Source organism: Varanus komodoensis, unplaced genomic scaffold, assembly GCF_004798865.1.
Source record: "Varanus komodoensis strain SLA01 unplaced genomic scaffold, ASM479886v1 scaffold42, whole genome shotgun sequence".
Taxonomy (NCBI): Eukaryota; Metazoa; Chordata; class Lepidosauria; order Squamata; family Varanidae; genus Varanus; species Varanus komodoensis.
In genome coordinates this window covers 4,469,296-4,491,336 of record NW_025335972.1, presented here as the reverse complement: position 1 = coordinate 4,491,336, position 22,041 = coordinate 4,469,296, and the positions used below count along the sequence as shown (strand labels likewise).

General features: G+C 45.9%; 2 protein-coding genes across 2 annotated transcripts in view; both read right to left on the bottom strand.

Moving 5' to 3' along the window:
• The window catches only part of LOC123030054 (A.superbus venom factor 1-like), a 126,948-nt gene extending 107,742 nt beyond the window's left edge, over positions 1-19,206 (bottom strand). Inside the window, exons 1-4 of the mRNA XM_044443616.1 lie at positions 19,100-19,206; positions 13,309-13,501; positions 1,252-1,414; positions 352-422 (exon numbers count right to left, since the gene is read on the bottom strand). Of these exons, the coding sequence (XP_044299551.1) occupies positions 352-422; positions 1,252-1,414; positions 13,309-13,501; positions 19,100-19,170 (498 nt within the window). The 5' untranslated portion in view covers positions 19,171-19,206. The remainder of the gene's footprint in view (positions 1-351; positions 423-1,251; positions 1,415-13,308; positions 13,502-19,099) is intronic.
• A 2,029-nt stretch (positions 19,207-21,235) lies between these two features.
• LOC123030055 (venom factor-like) overlaps positions 21,236-22,041 on the bottom strand; it is a 127,265-nt gene continuing 126,459 nt past the window's right edge. The window contains exon 40 of the mRNA XM_044443619.1: positions 21,236-21,760. The gene's annotated coding sequence lies outside the window, so the exon portion shown is untranslated. The remainder of the gene's footprint in view (positions 21,761-22,041) is intronic.

Below are 22,041 nucleotides of genomic sequence, written 5' to 3'. Positions count from 1 at the left end.
TCAAAGGCACTTCGTAAAATCCATTGGAAAAAAAGGTGCCGGAACACCATTCCAGTGCGTTCGATGACAAAAAAAAGCCCTGCTAACCACCACTGTAACAGATCAAAAACCACTTCACCTGTTCTAGAGGAGAAAGAGCAGAAGGGGGGTTGTTTCCCACCGCTCTTCCACTCAAAGCATGTTGGGACACTTTCCTGAACAAACACCAGAAAACTGAACTGAGGTATTCACTCTGGAGAGAACCAGTGTGGTATAGTGAACTGCGTGTACTAGAATTCAGAGCAGAGAGGGAGAAGGATTCAAATTCTTGCTCAGGCATGAGCCAAACTGGGTAACTCCTATAGCTCTCACCTCAAACTCGACAATCACAGGTTTCTTCATAGGTTCCAGGCTGTGATCCACAGGAAAGATACGATAGCGCACTGAGAAATGCAAAAGAACGTATATATTTTTGAAAAAATTCTGAGCTCAGGTGAAAGGTGCTGGCATCTTGGAGAAGCACTGAGATAAGGGTCTCACTTGGAAAGTCAAGAAGCAAACAGTTTCTGCTTCATGTGACTTTCTGTACAGTTAATTATCATGTGTAGTTGCTGGGAATCTTTCCTTGGGTAACATGTTTATTGCAGGGTTAATTATACTTAATACTTCCCAAACTGAAAAGTGTTATGGCTACAAACCTGTTTTCATTAAGAAAAACCATTAGATATATGTAGCAAGTTATTTGCTAGAAAGAGGGCTTGCCTTTTGTATCTTTAGATTAAGATGAAAGAAAAATTCAGCATACCTGAGGCAGGAAATCAAGAAAATCACAAGTCACTTATAAAAATATAAATATTTCCCCATCCTCAAATTTTACTTTAAAATTGCTTGCATCAAGAGATAGGGCATGTGAGCATGTTCAACTGTTTTTTAAACACTCCTAACCAAATGTAGCTGGAAGTGGTTTTTAGACTATCAAAGGGGTCTGATAGACATTGCTTCTCGTGGTTTACACATTTTTCTTTTGCTTCATCATCACTTCTTTACATGTTTTTTAAAACAGTTACAACATGCTGAGTTTGTTACCATTGGCAAAATTGGAACAAGTGATCCCTTTTTCAAGCCAACTTCCACATTATCATTTCTAGGCTCACTGGCAGGAAGAGTATCTAGTAAGATTAATGGTGTGGCAAAGTCTAAGCTGGATATCCACACCACAGCACCACCTGGGTCCCACGTAAGTGTTCAGAGGGAATGAGCTGAAGGCTTTACCTGGAGATCCAGGTGTGTAGATGGTTTTATCTGTCTGGATGAAGATATAGCCACTGTGTATAGCAACCAGAACCACCTTCTCCAGTGTAAATTGGGAACAGCTGGCCTGAACAAGCACATACTGTGCTTGCTTTGATTCCATCTTCATATCTTTAGCATTAATCTGCATAGAAAGATCAGAGGTTAGAAATTTGGCCTTTACCAGCAGAATGATGATAAATGTAATCACGGACATTGTATACAAGGTGCTGTGAGGTGGTTTGCTAACCACAGCACTTTCCAATCAACTCCACATCCCTATTTCCCTGAGCAGGAAGCCAAAGAAGGAGCAGTTTTTTGTCTTAGGTTAGGAGTCTCCAGTCCAGGCAGCTGGAAACATTTGTAATTTTAAGCAAGTGTCAGGGTGCATGTGTCAAGTCACAAAACGTCCACTTCTCAAGACGTGAGGCTAAAAGACAAGTATAATGCCCAAGAACCATAATATAAAGCAGAAGTAGAGTGACAGTCCCAAAATGCAGGCCTACTCCTTTGAATCTGCAGTTGTCTCTGACTTCTTTAGGATCACTCTCATTATGGAACAGACAGTCTCTTCCTCCCTATCACCCTATGCTTTCAACATATGATCTGCTCATCTCAGCCTCAGCTCGCATTCTCTCTCTTTCACTCTGAAATGGACTCCACTGTCTTTTTCTGCCTCCTGATTGCCTCACAGGCCTCTTTAAACCATTTTGTTGCACTCTGCAGGCCTTCCCACTTCATCTCAGTCCCTGTGAGTCTTACTTCTTCTTCTTCATGGCAGGACACGCTCCCCACTTACTTCTGCTACCATATTGGGTCTACCCCCCACTCCAGTCTCTAACTTCCTGCTTTCTCCTCCCTGTAGGACATAAGCAGTTCACCATTTTACTTAAAAAAATGCCACCCTGAGACACTGTAAAGGGCGGGATACAAAAATTTTAAATACATACATACATAAATATGTAAAAACCAAACCCACAAGTTTTTCCTCATCCATTTTGGGGAAGGAGTACCCAAGAAGTGAGGCCTCAGGGTAGGGGCAAAACAAAAATGACTTCCAGACCACCAAAGTGGTCCACTTCTCCTATTCTAAACCAATGATAGTGGGAACAATCATGTCTAATGATGCAAGTCAGCAAAAAGTTAACAGCTGCAGATTTGACTTCTAGCTACTGTTCTCAAATTCTGGATTGGATCATCCATAAATATTTCTGACTTCATTCACTCAGCTTCTCTGTCTCACTTACTTTGATCTCTATCTTTGTGTCACAGGCAGTGAGGACTTCCTTGGACATGTTGGCAGTGAAGCCACTTTGAAAAGCAATATGTTTCCGGCCAACTGTGGCAAAGGAAGGAAATAAATTTGAAGTTCTCAAAATTGTTAGGATTAACAGTTGTACTGCTGGTGTACTTGCCTCACAAACAGCCCTTTCCAGAAAATGAGCAGCCTTGCTTCCATACCATGAGATCCATCTATTGGAGCTATCCGTTAAGGTGGATTCATCAAATTCAGAAGCCCTTGCATGGTATTTACTTATATTTACAGTTGACTGTGAGAAGCAGCTGGGAAAGAGACATTCAGGGCAGCCACTAAATAGAGAGCAGTCCCCTCCATGGTATCTTGAGAGCCCAGAGAACAAGTTGTGATTCAGATTTGTGTATGGTGAATCACCATACACATATCACTTTACATATGCTATATTCATGTCATACAGCACAGCATAATTCTGATACATATAGTCTTGATTTCAGTTGTAATTTGCCCATTTATTCTTTTTATGTCTGTGGTACTGTTCTTCAGATGTAAAACATTTTTACTTTATTCTTTTTTATCTGCAATCTTATAGTGTGTTGTTCTAACACATAGCCATACCTGGGGCAGTTGACGGGAATTAAAATACCATAATAAAACTCCACTAAAATATAATAAATAATAAAAATAGAGACAGACCAAAAATAAAATTCACTTGGAAGGGAGGGAGGGAGGGAGGGAAAAGCGAAAGCTTGCCAACTAGAAAACTTTCTCCAAGTGGTAGAAAATGGCAAGTGCAGGGGCCAGATGAACTGCATAGAAGATATTCCCCAGTCTGGGTACCATTGAGAATGGCCAGTGGAACTCACAGAATCATAGAAGGGTGGAGTTGGAAGGAGCCAAGAAGGCCATCAGGTCCAACCCCCTGCTCACTGCAGGACTTCAAATTAAACCATCCCTCTCAGATGCCTGCCCAGTTGCATCCTGAATACCTCCACTGTGTTGTAGAATTGCTTTATACCCCCTTTCAGTTTAATTTATCATTTAGTTATTTATTTTATATATTTATTTACTTTTTATTATTAGTTGTTGCTTTTATTACTATTTATATTGTTTTATTGTATTGTTGATTTTATTCTGTTTGATTGTACGTAAGCTGCCCAGAGAGCCTATGGCTAATTGGACAGCACATAATAAGTAAATAAATAAATACTTGAAGAGGGCTATCATAACTCTATCTAGTCTTCTCTTGAGGGTAAATATGACCAGTTCTTTCAATTTCTCATAGGGCTTTATTTCCAGTCCCTGGATCATCCTTGTTGTCTTCTTCTGAACCCTTTCCATCTTACTTAAACTGTGGTGCCTAGAACTGGATGCAGTATTCCACATGAGGCCGAACCAGAGCTGAATAAAGGGATCCATGCGATTTAGAAGTGGTAAGTCTATAATGCAGCCTAAAATAGCATATGCCCTTTTTGCAGCCATATCACCTTGTTGGCTCATATTCAGTGTGTGATCTACAACAATTCTCACTTGCAGTATAAGTATTCCCCATCTTGCAATGATGCCGTTGGTGCAGAACTTGGCATTTGCACATATTGAATTCTGCTGTTTTCAGCCCAGTGCTCCAACCTATCAAGATCAACTTGCATCTTATTTCTGTCTTCAAGGGTATTAGCTATTCACCCAGTCATCTGCAGATATGAAAAATGTTCCCTGCACTTCCTCGTCCAAATCATTAATAAAAATGTTGGAGCATTGGACCCAGGATTGAACCCTGCAGTGCCCCACTTATTACCTCTCCTAGTTTGAGAAGGTGCCACTGCTGAGCATTCTTTGAGTCTGGTTCTGTAGCCAACTGTGGATCCATCCGATAGTTGTTCTACCTAGCCCACTTTTAGTTAGTTTGCTAATCAGGAAATGGGGCACTTTGTCGAAGGCTTTGCTGAAGTCATGCTATATTATGTCCATAGCATTCACACAGTCCACCCGGGAGGTCACCCAATCAAAAAATGAAATCAGATTAGCTTGGCAGGATTTGTTCTTGAGAAAGCCATGTTGGCTTCTAGCAATCACTGCATTGTTTTTAAGGTGTTTTCAGACAACTGCTTCATAATCTGCTCCAGAATTTTCACAGAGGTTGAAGTCAGAGTCACTGGTCTGTTTTTCTCAGGTTCTTATTTTCATTTCTTGAAGATAGGAACATTAGCCCTCCTCCAGACATCTGGCACTTCCCCATCCTCCATGATTTCTTAAAGGCAATAGACAGTGTTCTGTGGGTTCTTCCGCCAGCTCCTTTATGACTCTAGGATGGAGTCCATTGGACCCTGGAGATTTGAACTCATTCAGCTCAATTAGATGATCCTTGATCATTTGTCCATCAATCTTGAGCTGCCATCCTGCTCCTTCAGCTTGCACTTCCCCTTCATCAGGAAGGTCATAGATCTTCTTCAGGGAGAAGACTGTGTCAAAGTAGGAATTGAACACTTCTGCCCCCCCCCCCCTTTTGGTCATCCGCTATCGTTTTCCTATCCAGATTGAGTTGATGAAGCCCCATTTCTTTCCTCCGTTGTTTACTTTGGACATATCTGAAGAAAGCCTTTGTTGCTTTTAGCATTCCTCATTAGCATCAGTGTATTCGTAACTTTAGCCTTCCTGATGCCATTCTTACAATTCCTTGTTACCTGCCTGTATTCTTTCTTTGTGGTTTGGCCTTCCTATATAGATCCTTTTTGTTTTCATATCATCTTAAAGCTTTTTATGAAACCACATGGGCTTCTTCTGTTGTCTTCTACCCTCTTTCCTTGTTGGAATTGTGCCTTAAGAATTTCCCTTTTTAAACATTCCCACCCATCTTGGACTCCTTTTCCCATTAGAGTCACTTGCCATGGGACTTTTTCATTATTCTGAGTTTATTAAAATTGGTTTTCCTAAAATCCAAGGCACATGTTTGGCTACATTTGGCTTTTGCATCCTTTAGAATCAAGAATTCAAGTAGGGCATGGACACTTTCCCCCAGAGTTCCCATAGCTGCCACTTTGCCCACTAGGTCTTCCCTGTTGGTTACTATCAAGTCAAGAATAGCTGTTTCTCTTGCTCCTTCCTCACTTTCTGTTGGAGGAAGTTATCAGCAATACATGTTAGGAATCTCCTGGAGGGGCAATGCTTGACAGAATCTGCCTCCCAACAGATATGGGGGAAAGTGAAGTTCCCCATAATGATGACAGCATGCGTTCTTGAAGCACTAGGAATTTGTTTTTCAAGAGCTTCATTCTCATCTTCTCCTTGACAGGGTGGTCAGTCATAGACTCCAACTACAATGTTCCTTTCATTCCTTGCACCATTCATATTAATTGAGATGTTCTTGATGGGGCTACTAAGCTCATTCTTCTGTGTTTCTGTGCAAAGATATGTATCTTTAATGTATAGTGTGATTCCACCTCCCCTTCTATTCCTTCTGTTCTTCTTGAACAGAATATATCCCTCAATTGTTGAATTCCAGTCATGGGAGTCATTCCACCAAGTTTCAGTCATACTTATCAGGTCATGTTCACTCTACTGTATTAAGAGTTCAGGTTCATGCTGCTTGTTTCCCATACTCTGGGTATCAGTATATAGACAATGAAGACCATGTGCTTTAGTCTAGCTTTCTTCCTATAATTTTTGAGGACTATTATTGGAAACTGTTAGAACTGCTCTGTCTACTGTGCTGCATAAGCCTTTGTCTGTTGTTATGCCCAGGCGTTCTTCTCCTTCCTCTGTAGGATTCAGTTTAAAGCCCTACTTCATCATGCTGTGGCCAAACACATTCTTTTCACATCTTGTATGGTACAACCCTTCCCTTGCCAGCTATTCATCTTCCAGGAAGTGTAGCCTGTGGTCCCAGAATCCAGATCTTTCACATCGGCAACACCTTCGTAGCCAGGCATTCTCTTGGAGTATTTTTCTTTCCCTGTTCATTCCTCTTCCAAGAACAGGAAAGACTGAAGAGAAAATTATCAGAGCCCCAGAGTTCTTGACTCTCTTCCCCAAAGCTTCAAAGTCTAATGTGCTTTCTTCAAAGTGCCACCTGGCAGTGTAATTTGTTCCCACATGTATGAGAAGGAAAGGAGACATGTCAGTCGGTTGTATGAGCCTTGGCGATCTTTGTTATATCACTCAACTGTCCTCCAGGGAGACAGCACACCTGACAGGTCCTCTTGGTGTACATGTTTTTCTATTCCATGCAACAGAGGGTCTCCCATGCAACTGACACTCTACTTGGCTGTGCAAACCTTTGTATCACTGGTTAACCTTTAGCCTCTTGTTCAGTATTGCACAGTATTGGAAGACTAGCAATGCTTCCATAGCAGGCTGCCCTCCAGTATCATCCTCAAGTAACCAAAAGTGGTTTGAGAGTTCCACTGTTTCCACTGGTGCAGAGTGTCTTCTAGTTGTTCTGCACCTTTAACCATTTTCCAGGGAGTTTCCTCCTCATTTCCTCTTCTCTCAGGACTCTCCTCTTCTGCCTCAGTTTACTGTTGCACCTTTACCTTCTGTACTACACTTAGCCATTGCAGTTCCGCTGCTCTGTCTAAAAGCTCTGTCTTCTTTTAATACCTTGAACTCAGTGTTCTAGTGCTCTCACCTTTTCTTCTAGCATGTCTACTTGCACTTTTGCATGCATAGGCCACATGGACTTCAGACAAGAAAACAAACATTGCACAGATGTTGCAGGTCACCACCACTGGGTTTCTTCTCAGTCCACTCTTTCTGCTATCTTTTTGATTCTACCTTGCTGAGCCTGTTGTGATAACCAGTGCTTTCTCCTGTGTTCCCTGAAGGTTAACAACACATTCCTACAGTAAATGGGAGTGTGTTACAAGGAAGAAAGCAAATGAGGGAAAAATAGTTGAGGGGAAGAAAAAGGAAAACGGTTAAGGGCTTCCCCCTTAACCTCCCTGCCAAAGTCCGCTTGCAGACTCCTATTTGCTCTCTCTGTTGCCTTGCTCTGATCACTCACTCTCTGGGAGCTTGGTTGCTTGTGTCCAAGAGGCCCTAGACCAGCCGTGACTGCTTCCTCTGATCTGCTCAGCCTAGAATCAGGAATCAGAATGAATCTGTCCACATAGCTGTTGATAGTAATCAGGCCACTCCCTCTCTTTTGTATCAATCAATCATGTTTTCACCTTTATTTGGGGCAGAGAAAGGTCTTGTCACTAGATTTTAGGCAGAGAATAGGTCAGGCCTAAGGTAACTCCAAGTCAAACCATTATTTTTAGGTAATCACTAACACTTGGAGTTCTGCCCCAAACATCCTGAAACTATTTTCCTGACAATTTTGCAGATACATGGTGGTTCCACCACCACCAATGATGATGATGATGATGATGAATTTTATTTCTGTACTGCCCATAGCTGAAGCTCCCTGGGCAGTTTACAACAAGGTATAAAAACAATAAAATACAAGAAATTAAAACCTAAAAATTAATTTAAAAGAACATTAAAAAACAACAAAAAGACAATAAAAGACCCAGCCAATAGTAAAAGACAGGTACCTGGCTAATCATGTAAGGCCCCTGAATGACCAGTGAAGTCTTTAAAGGCCTCTGCTAAAAGGGCTGTCTTAACCTGGTGCTGGAAAGATGGCAAATTTGGTGTCAGGCAGGCTGCAGCCGGAAACTTGTTCCAAAGATGGGGGACCACCACTGAGAAGGCCCTCCTCCTATTTGCCACCCTTTGAGCCTCCTGAGGGGTTGGTGCCCAGAGGAAGGTCCCAGAGGCTGAGCATAATGTCTGGGTAGATCAGGGTTGGGAGAGGTGCTCCAACAAGTATTGTGGTCCCAAGATATGTTGGGCTTTATAGGTTAAGACCAACACCTTAAATTGGGACTGGAAGTATTCAGGCAGCCAATGCAGCTGGGCCAGAATTGGTCTTATATGTTTGACCCTCTATGTGCCAGTTATTAATCCGGCTGCCACATCCTGCAGCAGCTGCTGCTTTTGAACCACACAGAGTACATTGCAATAATCTAATTCAGAGATCACCAGAACATAGGTTACTGAAGCCAGGCTATGTCTGTCCAGGTAGGGGCACTGCTGCGTCACCAGCCCGAGCTGTTAGAAAGCACTCCAAGCCACTGATGTCACCTGAGCCTCAAGTGACAAAGATGGATCATGAAACACCCCCAAGCCCTGAACCTGCTCCTTCAGGGGGAGTGTGACCCCATCTAGTACTGGCTGAACCCCCATCCAGTCAAAGGAATCACCCACCAACAGCATCCCAGTCTTGTCTGAATTGAGTTTCAGTTGGTTAGCCCTCATCCAGTCTATTATTGTAGCCAGGTACCAGCTGAACACATCCACAGCCTCACCTGCTGATGGTGAAAAGGAGAAATAGAGCTGCATCTCATCAGCATACTGATGGCAACACGCTCCAAAACTCCAGATGACCCCACTCATCACTTTCATTTAGACATTAAATAACACTGGGGACAGGGCAGACCCCTGAGGAACACTGTGCCATAGAATCCACAGGGTTGAAGAATATTCCCCAAGCACAACCTTCTGGAAGTGGCTCTCCAAGTAGGAGCTGAGCCAATGCAATGCAGTGCACCTACTCCCATCTCAGCCGGCTGCTCCAGAAGGATACCATAGTCAATGGTATTAAAAGCCACAGAAAGGTCCAGCAGTATCAACAGGGGTATACTCTCTGTCTTGCTCCCAGTATAGATCATCATACAGGGTGGCAAGGGCTGTTTCTATGCCAAAACCAGGCTGAACCTCAGCGGAAATGGGTCCAGTTAATCAGTCTCATCCAAGAGTGCCTGGAGCTGTTTGGCAACCACCCTCTCTAGAACCTTGGCCAGAAAAGCAATATTTTAATAATTTATTTATTAATTTATTAAAACATTTCTATGCCACCCCTGCAGAAGCCTCAGGGCGGCTTACAACACAATAAGATACAATAAAATACAAAAATAACAAGATAAAATTAAAATTAACAATATAAAATAAATAAACAATATAAAAGAAGTCACCCTGGCCAGATAAATAAGCAAATATTGTTAACAATTAAAATGACGTTTAAATAAAAAGGTCTTCACCTGGCGCCGAAAAACAAATAACGACGGCGCCAGGCAGACCTCTCTGGGGAGCGCATTCCATAGATTGGGCGCCACAGCAGAGAAAGCCCTCCTCCGAGTACCTACCCTCCTAATTTCTTTCATGGAGGGTTCCCGGAGAAGGGCCTCTCCCGCAGATCTCAAGGGGCGGTCAGGCATATATGGATGCAAGCGCTCCTTCAGGTAACCACAACCTAAGCCGTTTAGGGCTTTATAGGTCATAACCAACACCTTGAATTGGGCCCGGACTTCAATGGGAAGCCAGTGAAGCTGACAGAGGACTGGAGTCATGTGAACATAACGTCCCGTCCCTGTCAGCAACCTGGCAGTTCTATTTTGAACCAATTGAAGTATCCGGACCGTCTTCAAGGGAAGCCCCACGTAAAGCACGTTACAGAAGTCAAGGCGGGAAGCCACCAGCGCATGTGTCACCGTTGCCAGGCAGTCGTACTCCAGATAGGGGCGCAGCTGATTAATCAGCCGAAGCTGAAGGAAAGCACTCCTCGCCACCGCTGTCACCTGAGCTTCCAATGAAAGCTCCGGGTCGAGGAGCACTCCCAAGCTGAGGACCTTGTCCCTAAGAGGGAGCGCAACCCCATTCAGGACCAGGTCAAATCCACCCTCTCCGAAGCCCAATCCGCCAACCAACAAGACCTCCGTCTTGTCTGGATTGAGCTTCAGTTTATTGGCCCTCATCCAGCCCAGTACCTCGGCCAAGCACCGGTTCAGCACAGCCACTGCCTCACCTGGATTAGTGGAAAATGAGAGGTAGAGCTGGGTATCATCAGCATACTGATGATTCTGCAGCCCACACCTCCTGATGACCTCTCCCAGCGGTTTCATGTAGATGTTAAACAGCAAAGGGGACAAAATGGAGCCCTGTGGTACTCCATGGCATAGCTGCCATGGTGCAGAGACATAGTCCCCCAGCACTACCTTCTGGAATCGGCCATTGAGATAGGAGCAGAACCACTGCAAAGCAGTGCCTCCGACCCCCAATCCCGCCAGCCTATCCAGAAGGATACCATGGTCAATGGTATCGAAAGCCGCTGAGAGGTCCAGAAGAACCAACAGGGACGCACTCCCCCTGTCCTTCTCCCTGCACAGGTCATCGTACAGGGCGACCAAGGCAGATTCAGTACCATACCTGGGTCTGAAGCCGGACTGAAATGGGTCCAGATAATCAGTTTCATCCAAGAGTGCTTGGAGTTGTCCCGCCACCACTTGCTCCAACACCTTGCCCAGAAACGGGATGTTGGCCACAGGTCTATAGTTAGTGGCCATCTCTGGATCCAGTGACGCTTTCTTCAGGACTGGTCGGGCTACCGCCTCCTTTAAAGGGGCAGGCACCCGAACCTCCCTCAGGGAAGCGTTAACCACTTCCAAGATCCAGGTCCCAATCCCGTGCTTGGAATTATTTATTAACCAAGACGGGCAAGGGTCCAATAGGCAAGTGCTGGGACGTACTCATCCAAGCACCTTGTCCACATCATCGGGCCGCAGTAACTGAAATTCATCCAATAATTCTGGACCAGACGGCAGCATTGGTGTCTCCCCAGAAACCTCTGATTCATTAGTGGTGTCCAGCTCGTGATGAATCTGAGCGATTTTCTCCCTGAAATGCCAGGCAAAGTCATCACAGTGGGCCTTTGAGGGTGGAACCGGATCTTCCTTAGGACCCGGGAGAACCAGGCCTTGCACCACTTGAAAAAGCTCTGCCGGACGGCATTGTGAGGAGGTAATGGAAGTGGAAAAAAACTTCTTTTTCGCCGCCCTCACCACCACAGCATAGGCCCGATAGTGGGCTCTCAAGTGCGTTCAGTCAGATTCATCCCATGATTTCCTCCACCTACGCTCTAGCCGTCTCCCAACCTGCTTCATCGCCCGCAATTCAGGTGTATACCAAGGGGAAGAGTGGGCTCTGCCTGGTGGGAGAGGACGCTTAGGAGTGATCGTGTCCGCAGCCCTGGTCATCTCCCTGTTCCACAGTTCGACCAGAGCCTCGACAGGAGCACCAGTCTTGTCAGCCAGAAACTTCCCCAGGGCTTTCAGGAATCCATCCAGATCCATCCGGCTCCGGGGGTGGACCCACACAATTGGATCCGCACCCTTACAAAGGGAGAGGCCCCTCTCGAGCACAAACCTCACCAGGAAGTGATCTGACCATGACAGGGGAGTCAAACATAAATTCCTCACCCTCAGGTCACCCTCTTCCTGCCCCGTTGAGAAAACCAGGTCCAGAGTGTGGCCTTGTTCATGGGTCGGGCCGGAGACATGTTGAGACAGCTCCATGGCGGTCATGGAGGCCATGAAGTCCTGAGCCGCCCCGGTCAGACCAGACTCGGCATGGAGATTGAAGTCCCCCAGGACCAACATCCTGGGGGTCATCAACACCAGTTCCGAGACGGTCTCCGTCAGTTCAGACAGGGAGACTGTTGGGCAGAAGGGTGCACGGTACACCAACAGAATCCCCAATCTGTCTCGTTCGCCAACACCAACTAGAGGCACTCCAGCCCTGGCCTCGAAGGGACCGGAAGTCCCGTGAGAGAAATGGAGGCTCGGTAAACCAAAGCGACTCCCCCTCCCCTCCCCTCTGGGCGTGAACAATGCTGAACCAGATACCCGGGCGGGCGCAGTTGAGAGAGGGCCACATCCCCCCCCCTCTCCCGCCCAGGTCTCTGTTATGCAAGCCAGGTCGGCCTCCTCATCCACAATCAAGTCATGGATGAGGGAAGATTTATTATTGACCGACCTGGCATTGAGCAGCAGCACCGTCAGGCCCGAGGGGCGGTTGACAAGGCTACCTGGCACCCTCTGGCTGGGGGCAGAACCAGAAGGAGGGACAGGTGTCAGCCATCTGTCCCTCCTTCTTCTACGTGGACACATTAAGCTCCCACTGCTGTTACGTCCATTGCCCATGACCACGCCAATGGCAGCGCCCGCGCGCTCCCCAGGAAACATAAACGTCGACATGGCCAGGGATGACTCCATAAAACAGATTAAAACAGAATAAAATTAGAAAAGCCGTTAAAAAAACAAAAAACTCCCCCTTCCCTAACATTCAACGGTAGGCGGGCCAATTACAACAAAAATATTTGCTACCAGCTTGTAGTTGTTCAAATTTTCCAGTTCAAGGGTGGCCTCTCCTTGGCCTCTTTAAGGTAGTATAGGACCACTGTATCTCACAAAGAGGCATCAATGACCTCTCTAGCCCAGCCACTTATCTCTTCCTTGCTGGCTTTTATAAGCCACGAGAGACCAGTACACAGGTGCTTGCACAAAACTTTCCAAGCACCTTGTCCACATTCTTGAGCTGTACGGGCTGAAACTGGACGAGACTGTGCTCTGCATAGCTCCACTGACTCAACTGCTGTAACTCTGAAGATCCAAGTCCCAGCAGCTGCAAGAGATTTATGGAACTACCCAACGAGTAGATTACAGTGGAAAAAGAGGGTTCCAAGGTGTCTCTGGGTGCAGAGTGTAATAAACCCTGGGCAACCCTGAAAAGCTTCACTGAGCAGCACAGAGAGGACTGAATAGAGGCAGTGAGGCATTGTTTGTTTTTCACCGTCACTGCAAGCCAGGTCTCTGTTTTATTCACTGGGAGTTCTCCCTCTGCACTCCAGCCACCTCCTAAGTGGTTTCATCACTCTCAGCTCTGGATGGCCATTACCACAGACCCACCTTTATGACAGGAGTTGCCAACATGCCATTTTCTTTGCTCAGAGTAGCCGTCACTCGGTATAAAATATTTCTCTTTTCTGGAAAATGCTGGACAGTGACTAAGACATCTGTTTGTGAGCTGAGTCCTTGAGCTGCCACCACAATTTTCTCTTGGCTGTCTACCCGCAGAACATTAGGTGTGATGAGGGAGTAGCTGTGAAAGACAAAGGTTTCATGCAATGAATTTATTTGTCCACATCTCCGCACTGTATGTGTCTTTTGTCTCTTTCTATCGAAAAGTCATGAAACACTCTCTAGGGTGGAGTGCTCATGTCACGAGGCATGACAGAACAAATGCAAATTGATAAATAAATGGCATATTCTAAGGTGCTCAAGCCACAGTGTAGGAACTGCGGGAGAGGCCCTTCTCCGGGAGCCCTCCGTGAAGGAAATTAGGAGGGTGGGTACTTGGAGGAGGGCTTTCTCAGCAGTGGCGCCCAATCTATGGAATGCGCTCCCCAGAGAGGTCCGCCTGGCACCATCGTTATTTGTTTTTCGGCTCCAGGCAAAGACCTTTTTATTCCAATGTCATTTTAATTGCTAATATTATTTGCTTAATTCTTCAGCCAGGGCGACTTATTTTATAATGTTAATGTGTTTTATATTTTTAGTGTTTTATATTTTAACTGATGTTTTGGAAGCCGCCCCGAGGCTTCAGCGAATGGGGCAGCATAGAAATTTTTAAATAAATAAACTTAGCCAACAACTCATTTCACATATTCTGAATAGAGCAGAGACTAGAGGGACAAAGGCCAATTCACTCACATACAAGCAAAGATTCAGGTAGGATGCATTATTACTTAGCAAATATGTATTTCAAAACCAGTATTTACTAAAGTGAAGGCAGAAATACAGAAGGCATTTATTTATTTATTTATTTATTTATTTATTTATTTATTTATTTATAGCTTTTCTATCCCATCCCCTACAGAATGTCTCGGGACAGCTTGTAGGAGAGAATGGACAGGCATGGGGATGGGATGTTTGACTCTTTTTGAGCACATTGGTTCTGTCCTGAACCTGAACTCAGTCAGGAAAGCCTCAATGGCAGGCACAACAAAGAAAGCCAGGTTCAGTCAGGAAAGGCCCCTTTCGCCTTGAACCTCAGCAGTTTTATTGAAAGATCACCCAGGACTCCTGCAGTTACTTATGACTGCATGCTTCCCTGTGGTGGTTCTCACTGCCAACTACAAAATCGCAGCCCATGTACAGACACTTTCACAACCTGCTAGTCACGTACACCAATGCAGAGTGTCAAGTTTCCAGATAATCTTAGTACAATAGCATCCTGATGTCTTTAGGCATGACATAATGTTCTAAGCAGATCAGAAATACTGGTAACAATAGTATGGAAAACATTAGTAATTGCTGTATTGATAGATCAGTCTAGCAAATTCTTGACAGTTCAGCAAGTCTGTCTGTTTAAACATGCAAATGTGTCTGATGGAGGAATCCTTCAGGAAGTCTGATTTGACAAACAAACTCAGCAGAGGCTTGCCTCTGTGGCACTAGATGTTAGGGCACATTCAGAAACAAATGAACAATATTATTTCAGTTTTCCTACAGCTGATAATACTACACTATCAGTATTATTGAGGCTTCTCAATCTAGCTAAGAATGCCATCTTCTTAGGGCAACAGTAATACTAAACAGTGACCTGGCTTGGAAAGCTGGTGCTTTGTGAGAAAGGGGTGCAGGTTTGATTTTATAACACAAAGGCACATATAAGCAACATTTTTCTGCCAGGATTTATCTTAATTTTCCCAACAACTCCAAACCCATTTCCCCATTTCAAAGTATAGATGTAGCAACATAAAATGTCTGGGGGTATTTGTCAAGAATTGGTAGGTGAGGAAAAGGTTAGCAACCATATAACCTGCAAATTCCCTCTCTGAGGCCTCGTATCACTATTACAAAGCAAACTACATGTGGTGTGGTTCTCCTGAAGCTCCCTGCTGAGAATGAATGAGAATGAGCAGAGCAGTTTCACTAAGCACTTGGCCTCTCATCGCAAAACATGTCCATCCCACCCTGATGTGAACAGCAAGAAAAGCTCTGAGTTCTCCTTATTTTCCAACACTGACACCTTAGTTGGACTCTGCTCATGGGGAAGGGCACTAATGAACAATAGAGGACTAGATTAATAGAAGTTCGGAATTTTGTTTTGTTAACTTCCTTTTCCAATTAACAATGACTAAGCAGCAACAAAGAGCCTCTTGATGCGGGTGAAGGAGGAGAGCACAAAAGTTGGCTTGAAACTCAACATTAGGAAAACTAAGATCATGGCATCCGGTCCTATCACTTCCTGGCAAATAGATGGGGAAGAAATGGAGGTAGTGACAGATTTTATTTTCCTGGTCTCCAAGATCACCGCAGATGGTGACTGTAGCCAAGAAATTAAAAGACGCTTGCTCCTGGGGAGGAAAGCTATGGCAAATCTAGATAGCATACTAAAAAGGAGACATCACCCTACCAACAAAAGTGCGTATAGTCAAGGCTATGGTTTTCCCAGTTACAATGTATGGCTGTGAAAGTTGGACCATAAGGAAGGCTGGGCGCCGAAGAATTGAGGCCTTTGAATTGTGGTGCTGGCAGAGACTCCTGTGAGTCCCTTGGACAGCAAGGCGATCAAACTGGTCAGTCCTAGAGGAGATCAACCTTGACTGCTCTTTAGAAGGCCAGATCCTGAAGATGAAACTCAAATACTTTGGCCACCTAATGAGAAGGAAGGACTCCCTGGAGAAGAGCCTAATGCTGTGAATGATAGATGGCAAAAGAAGAAGGGGACGACAGAGAATGAGGTGGCTGGATGGAGTCACTGAAGCAGTTGGTGTGAGCTTGAGTGGACTCCAGGGGATGGTGGAGGACAGGAAGTCCTGGAGGAATGTTGTCCATGGGGTTGCGATGGGTCAGACACGACTTCGCAATTAACAACAAAGCAGCAACAAAAGAGAGAGTGCTGAGTGGCCAGGGGACTGGCGAAGGCAAGGTAGGAGCTGGGCAGGGGAGCAGAGGGCCAGGAGCAGCAGAGAGGAAGGGCGTCGTCCCTTGTCTGTGGCCCTTGGCTGCGGCCCGGGATGTCCAGAGACTCCCTTCCCCGAGACACAGAGGTTTGTTTGATTGTTTGTTTTGTTTGTGCTGTGCTTTGCTTTGTTTTTCTTCCAATTTAAATTTAAGTTTATTTTATCCTTGTGTGTGTGTGCGAGTGGGTTTTCGTCTGGGAGAACTGGGCGAGTGAGAGGAACTGCAGGACAGACAAGGCAGGGGACCAAGGTAAGGTCTCAGAAGGGATACCGATGGCAGGCCAGGAGATGGCCTTGGCAGGAGTCACGGGTGTTGCTGTCCGCTGCGAGAGCTGTGACATGTTCGCCCTTCTCCCCCAGGAGAGACAGGGATACACTTGCCCTCAGTGTAAGATGGGGATCCTGCTAGAAGAGGAGGAGAGGTGCCTGAGGGCTGAGAGAGCTCTCCAGGCCCCCCTGGAGCAGCCCCCCTCTGGACAGAGGGTTGAAGGAAAGACCACAGGAGGAGCAGCAGTGGAGACATGGAGGTATGTCACCCACAGGAGGAGGAGGCCAACACGGCCTCCTCCTTCTCCTGGCACCAATCTGGAGCTGGGAAACAGGTTCTCTCCACTTGGGGAGGCTGGGGCTGATGAGGCCTCGGGGGACCAGCAGGACTCCCAGCCTGGGACGTCAGGCGGCAAGGGGGCCGCTGCGAGAGAGGCGAGGGCAAGGGCACGGCTGCCCACCAGCACCGGGAAGGTACGGGCGGTGGGTGATTGTTGTTGGGGACTCCCTGCTGAGGGGCACTGAGGTGGCAGTGTGCCGCCCCAACCCGGAGACAAGGGAGGTTTGCTGCCTGCCGGGCTCATGCATCCGGCATGTGAAGGACAGAGTGGAGCGTCTTGTTCGCTCCTGGGGTCACCAGCCGCTCCTGGTGATCCATGTGGGCACAAACGATGTGGCCAGGCAGGGTGTGGTTGGGACCACCAGGGACTTCGAGGCCTTGGGGAAGAAACTCAGGGAGCTAAAGGCCCAAGTGGCCTTCTCGTCAATCTTACCTGTCTGGGGATTTGGGCCAGGAAGGGACAGGAGGGCCTCCGTGGTGAATGACTGGCTTAGGGTGTGGTGCCAGAAGGAACGCTCAACCACGGCACTCGTTTACTTGCCAATGGACTTCTGGCAAGGGACGGGTTACACCTCACGAGGATGGGGAAAAGGTCCTTTGGAGATGCTCTAGTGAGCTTCATCTGGAAGACTTTAAACTGAGCTGGAGGGGGGGTTCAGGCCCCCCAGTAACGTGTCTGCACTGGACAAGGGTGGGGAGAGGATCAGGGCTCTGGGAGCAGGGTTTTAGAGGTACTGCAGGGACTGACAGGACTCCTACAGAGAGGGGCCAGGTATCAGGGAGGATGGGAGGAAGGAGGAGACTGGGAACTCCAAGGAAAGGAAGAGGTGGGAAGGAGTTGAGGTGCAGGTACACCAATGCTAGGAGCATGGGTAATAAGCAGGAAGAGCTTGAAGCTCTCCTGGGAATAGGAGGGTATGACCTGGTGGGAATCACAGAAACTTGGTGGGATGAAAGGCAAGTCTGGAATGTGAACATAGAAGGGTATCAACCCTTCTTTTTAGTACTTTATCTTTTACTGATGCTAGATAGGGAAGGGAGGCTGACAGCCACACAACACGGCTTCTGCAAAAACAGGTCCTGCCAGACAAACTTGTGGAATTCTATGACAAGGTTTTGAGATGGCTAGATGGAGGGGATGTAGTGGAAGTGGTATACCTGGATTTCAGCAGGCCTTTGACAAAGTGCCCCATGATATCCTGGTGGAGAAACTGAGGAGTTTTGGGATACACCAAAGCACTGTCCGGTGGATTAGGGCATGGTTGACTGACCGAAAGTAGAAGGTAACCATTAGCAGGGAATCATCGGGATGGCGGCCAGTGAGAATCAGGGTCCCCCAGGGCTCTGTCCTGGGGCCGATCCTGTTTAATCTTTTCATTCATGACATGGAAGAAGGGGTGAACAGCCTGCTGATTGAATTCTCAGACTACACTAAAACTGGAGCAGTGGCCACAACTGTGGAGCAGGTACTCCAGATCCAAAAGGATCTGGACGGACTATGGAAGTGGGCAGGAGACAACAGGATGGCGTTCAATGTGGATAAGTGCAAGGTCTTGCATTTGGGGCATAGGAATAGCTGTCATAAGTACAGGTTAGGTGACAAATGTCTGGAGAGCAGCACTTGTGAATGGGACCTCAGGGTGCTGGTTGACTGCAGGCTAAACATGAGTCAGCAGTGTGATGCGGTGGTCAAGAGGGTGAACGCCACCCTTGGTTGCATAGCCAGAAGTGTGGCTTCTAGATCGAGAGAGGTATTACTGCTACTCTACACAACTCTGGTGCTGGTGTTCATAGTCCCTGTAGAGAATATGTACTAGGAATATTCAATAGTTACTATTATTATCATTACTGTATTGTATTTATTGTATATCCTGCCCAAGGCAACTTATATAGGTCCATTTTATCCTCACAACAAGAACCCTGTGAGGTAGGTCAGGCTGAGGGTCTGTGACTGGTTCAAACTTGTTAAATTTTGGAAAGAAACAATAAAAAAAATCTGCCCTTTGCTCAGAAAAGCTGTTTTTTGCCTCATTCCCCACCCCATCTCTCTTCTCCTAAGTTATGTGCTAAGATGGATCCATCAAATTCAGAAGCCCCTGCATGGTTATTTTCTTATACTTACAGCTGGCTGTGAGAAGCAGCTGGGAAAGAGACCACCAGGGCAGCCATGAAATAGAGAGCCGTCCCCTCCATGGTGATCTGGAGGGCCTGGAGGACAAGTTGCAATTCAGATATTTGTACTGTGAGCCCCCACCTCTTCTGTTCAGTCAAGCCATAGTGCAAACAGCCCAGTAGTTAATCAGTAAATGAGGAGGACATTTAGCTAGACCAGTAGGGACAAAATACAATTACGTGGAAATATGACAAGAACAAGGGTCTGTTATGCAAAAAGCTGCGAAAATACTTCTCCTCACGTTAAATAACCAAGACTACCAACAGAGTGAGGCATTTCCTTCGTTTATTGCAATAGAGAGCCCGCTCTGTCAGAATCTCTCCAAAGTACAAACACACAAAACAGCCCCTTTTACCCCTCAACCTGGCTGCCACAGTCCTCTTTTCCCTCACTGGGTAAGGTACTCAAGGGTTACACTCTTTCCATCCACCTACTTCATATCTCCCATCTCGTTCCACTACATACATCTACATACATCACATGTGCATTATAATTAGCCTATTGTCTATTCAAGGTGTGCGAGTTAATTTTCATCAACCTATTATCCCTGCGTGCTTATAACTACAAGTTCACTAGTTCAGTCCTCTCTTCACCTTGCCCTATGACCCCCTGTCTCATAAAACTACTGGGAGGATGAGATAGGAAGTAGCAAACTTTCAAGCCAGTTATTTTTTTCTCCCCTCCACATTCCTTCAGACAGGCTTCATGGCTTGGTTGTTTGCCTCTCTGTTTCTCAGTCACTGAGTTACTTCCTTCAGGTCTGACAGCAGTTGCTTAGTGCTCTGCTAAAATTCTGACAGAATGATGAAAAATGTATTGGGCTAAGGTAACTTACCAAAAAGTTGCAGGAAATTTTTCTAGTTGAAAATTGGCAATACCATATAGTAATTTTAGCTTATTTTACATAAGTCTGAGAAAGGAATTTTGGTGGTTAAATAGAGGCATATAGGATGAAGCAATCTCTTTTTACCAATGTAAAACACCTAACTGAAACTTCTAAATTGTTCAAGTTTTTCAGACTGTTGTACACATTTTTTCGTGTGCAATGTAAGAGTGTTTTTGAATGAATTATGCAAGAAATCATTCTAATGTCATACTGTTTAGGAATTTTATATAAGAACCTAAGAAATATAATTCAAAGCAAAATGTACTTTTGAATGGTGTCAAGACTTTTCAACACCTCATAGCAATTTGTGTACATATAATGGATTTTCATGTCCAGGAAAGACAATACCTAGCAGTTTTTCAATTTTCTGACAGACTCTAAACCAGGAAAAAGAAAAAATGGAGTTACGTTACAGATGCTCAAAGAATGAGCACAAACAGATGAACATTTTACTTCAAGGGAAAAACATTAAACTATTCTATGCTAGATACAGACTAACCAAGTATGTTGTCCACACGAGCTCCTCCAGCTCAAGGGACTAACCTCCTCTCTCTTTCTCATATCCTTATTCACAGTCTATTCATTTGTTTGCTTTGGCTTGCCGTTGCAGCACGCAGTTGCATGTGCCAACCTTTCCTTCTGTGATTAGCATTGAAATTGCAGTTCAGTGAATCCCACAGGTTATGCTTGTCTTTGAAGCTTCAGCCATTTCTTGTCCAGTCTTTTTTGGAAATGTGACCATAGCAGAGAGGAGGGAATGCACTTTCCCCATGCTTATAAAGCACAATTGGTTTCCAGCTAGATTGTCCTATCCTGATCATGACAAAGAGCCTAGGGGTTTGGTGGATGCCTAAGGGTGGCTTAGTAAATGGGTAGGGTAGGGCTGGATGGCAGGCAGAGAGCTCCAGGCAGACGAGGTCCTTCAACAGAGTCTAGGGTGAAACAAGCTTCTTAACCTGATATAGTCAGATTTCTTTTCCCAGACTCTGGGTCTTTCTTGAAGAATGGACACTCTTAAAGGAGTAGTTTTCTGGCCTGGAGCATAGCCTCTGTATCAGCCCCTGCCTGTACATTTTTTGGGCTGGGTGAGCAAGCAACAGGAGTGTATTAAAATATTTATTTATTTAAAACATTTCTATGCCGCCCCCATCGCAACAAAGCCTCGGGGTGGCTCACAAAAAATACAGCTTAGCCTAGGATTCAAATTTAGAGGCCTCCCTGCCTCCTTATGTGCCTATCTGAGTACTGAGGCCCTAGCTTGGTCCTTGCTTCTAAAGTGAGTTGGGTAAATACCAAAGTCAGCTCCTTCTCATCAGCGAAAATTACAGAATTCCCTCCATTCCCTGGGGAGCTTGAAAGACAAAAAGTTTTCATTCCATGTGACTGATTCTGACCAAGCAAGCCTATACACATTTATTCAGGCAAAAGCCAAATCAGCAATATGCTGTATTTGGAGATGGTGTGAATTGTGAAGAAGCTGAAACTCTAATACAGAGATGTAAAATATCAGTGTGCACGATGTGCTATTGCAGTGACTGACTGACTGGCTGAAGGGTGTGAGGGCCGGGCCATGGGCAGCAGCAAGGAGGGGCAGAACACCAGGTCCAGGGCACAAGCTCGAGCTGCGTCTGGAGCCCACTACAGGCCAGAGGCTTGGAGCAAGTCAGTGGGTTTGGGTCAAAGGTGTGGATGAAAGCAGTCTGAGTTTGGCACACACAGACAGGCTGAAAGAGAGTCAGAGCATAGTTCCAAAGTCAGTTTGCCTGAGAGACATTGATGCGAGGGTTGTAGCAGGCTGGAGTGAGGCAGGATCTACTCAGAGGAAAGACAGCAAGAGCGGGAAGGGCACTGGCCGGAGTGAGGCAGCAACAACTTGAACGAGGCAGGAACAAACGAGCAAGACTTGAACACGACAGGAATGAACTGGAACAAGGCATAGCAAAGCAGGGGCCAGAGCACAAGAAGTCACCAGAACACTTGCATTGCTTCGGCAAGAAGCAGCAGT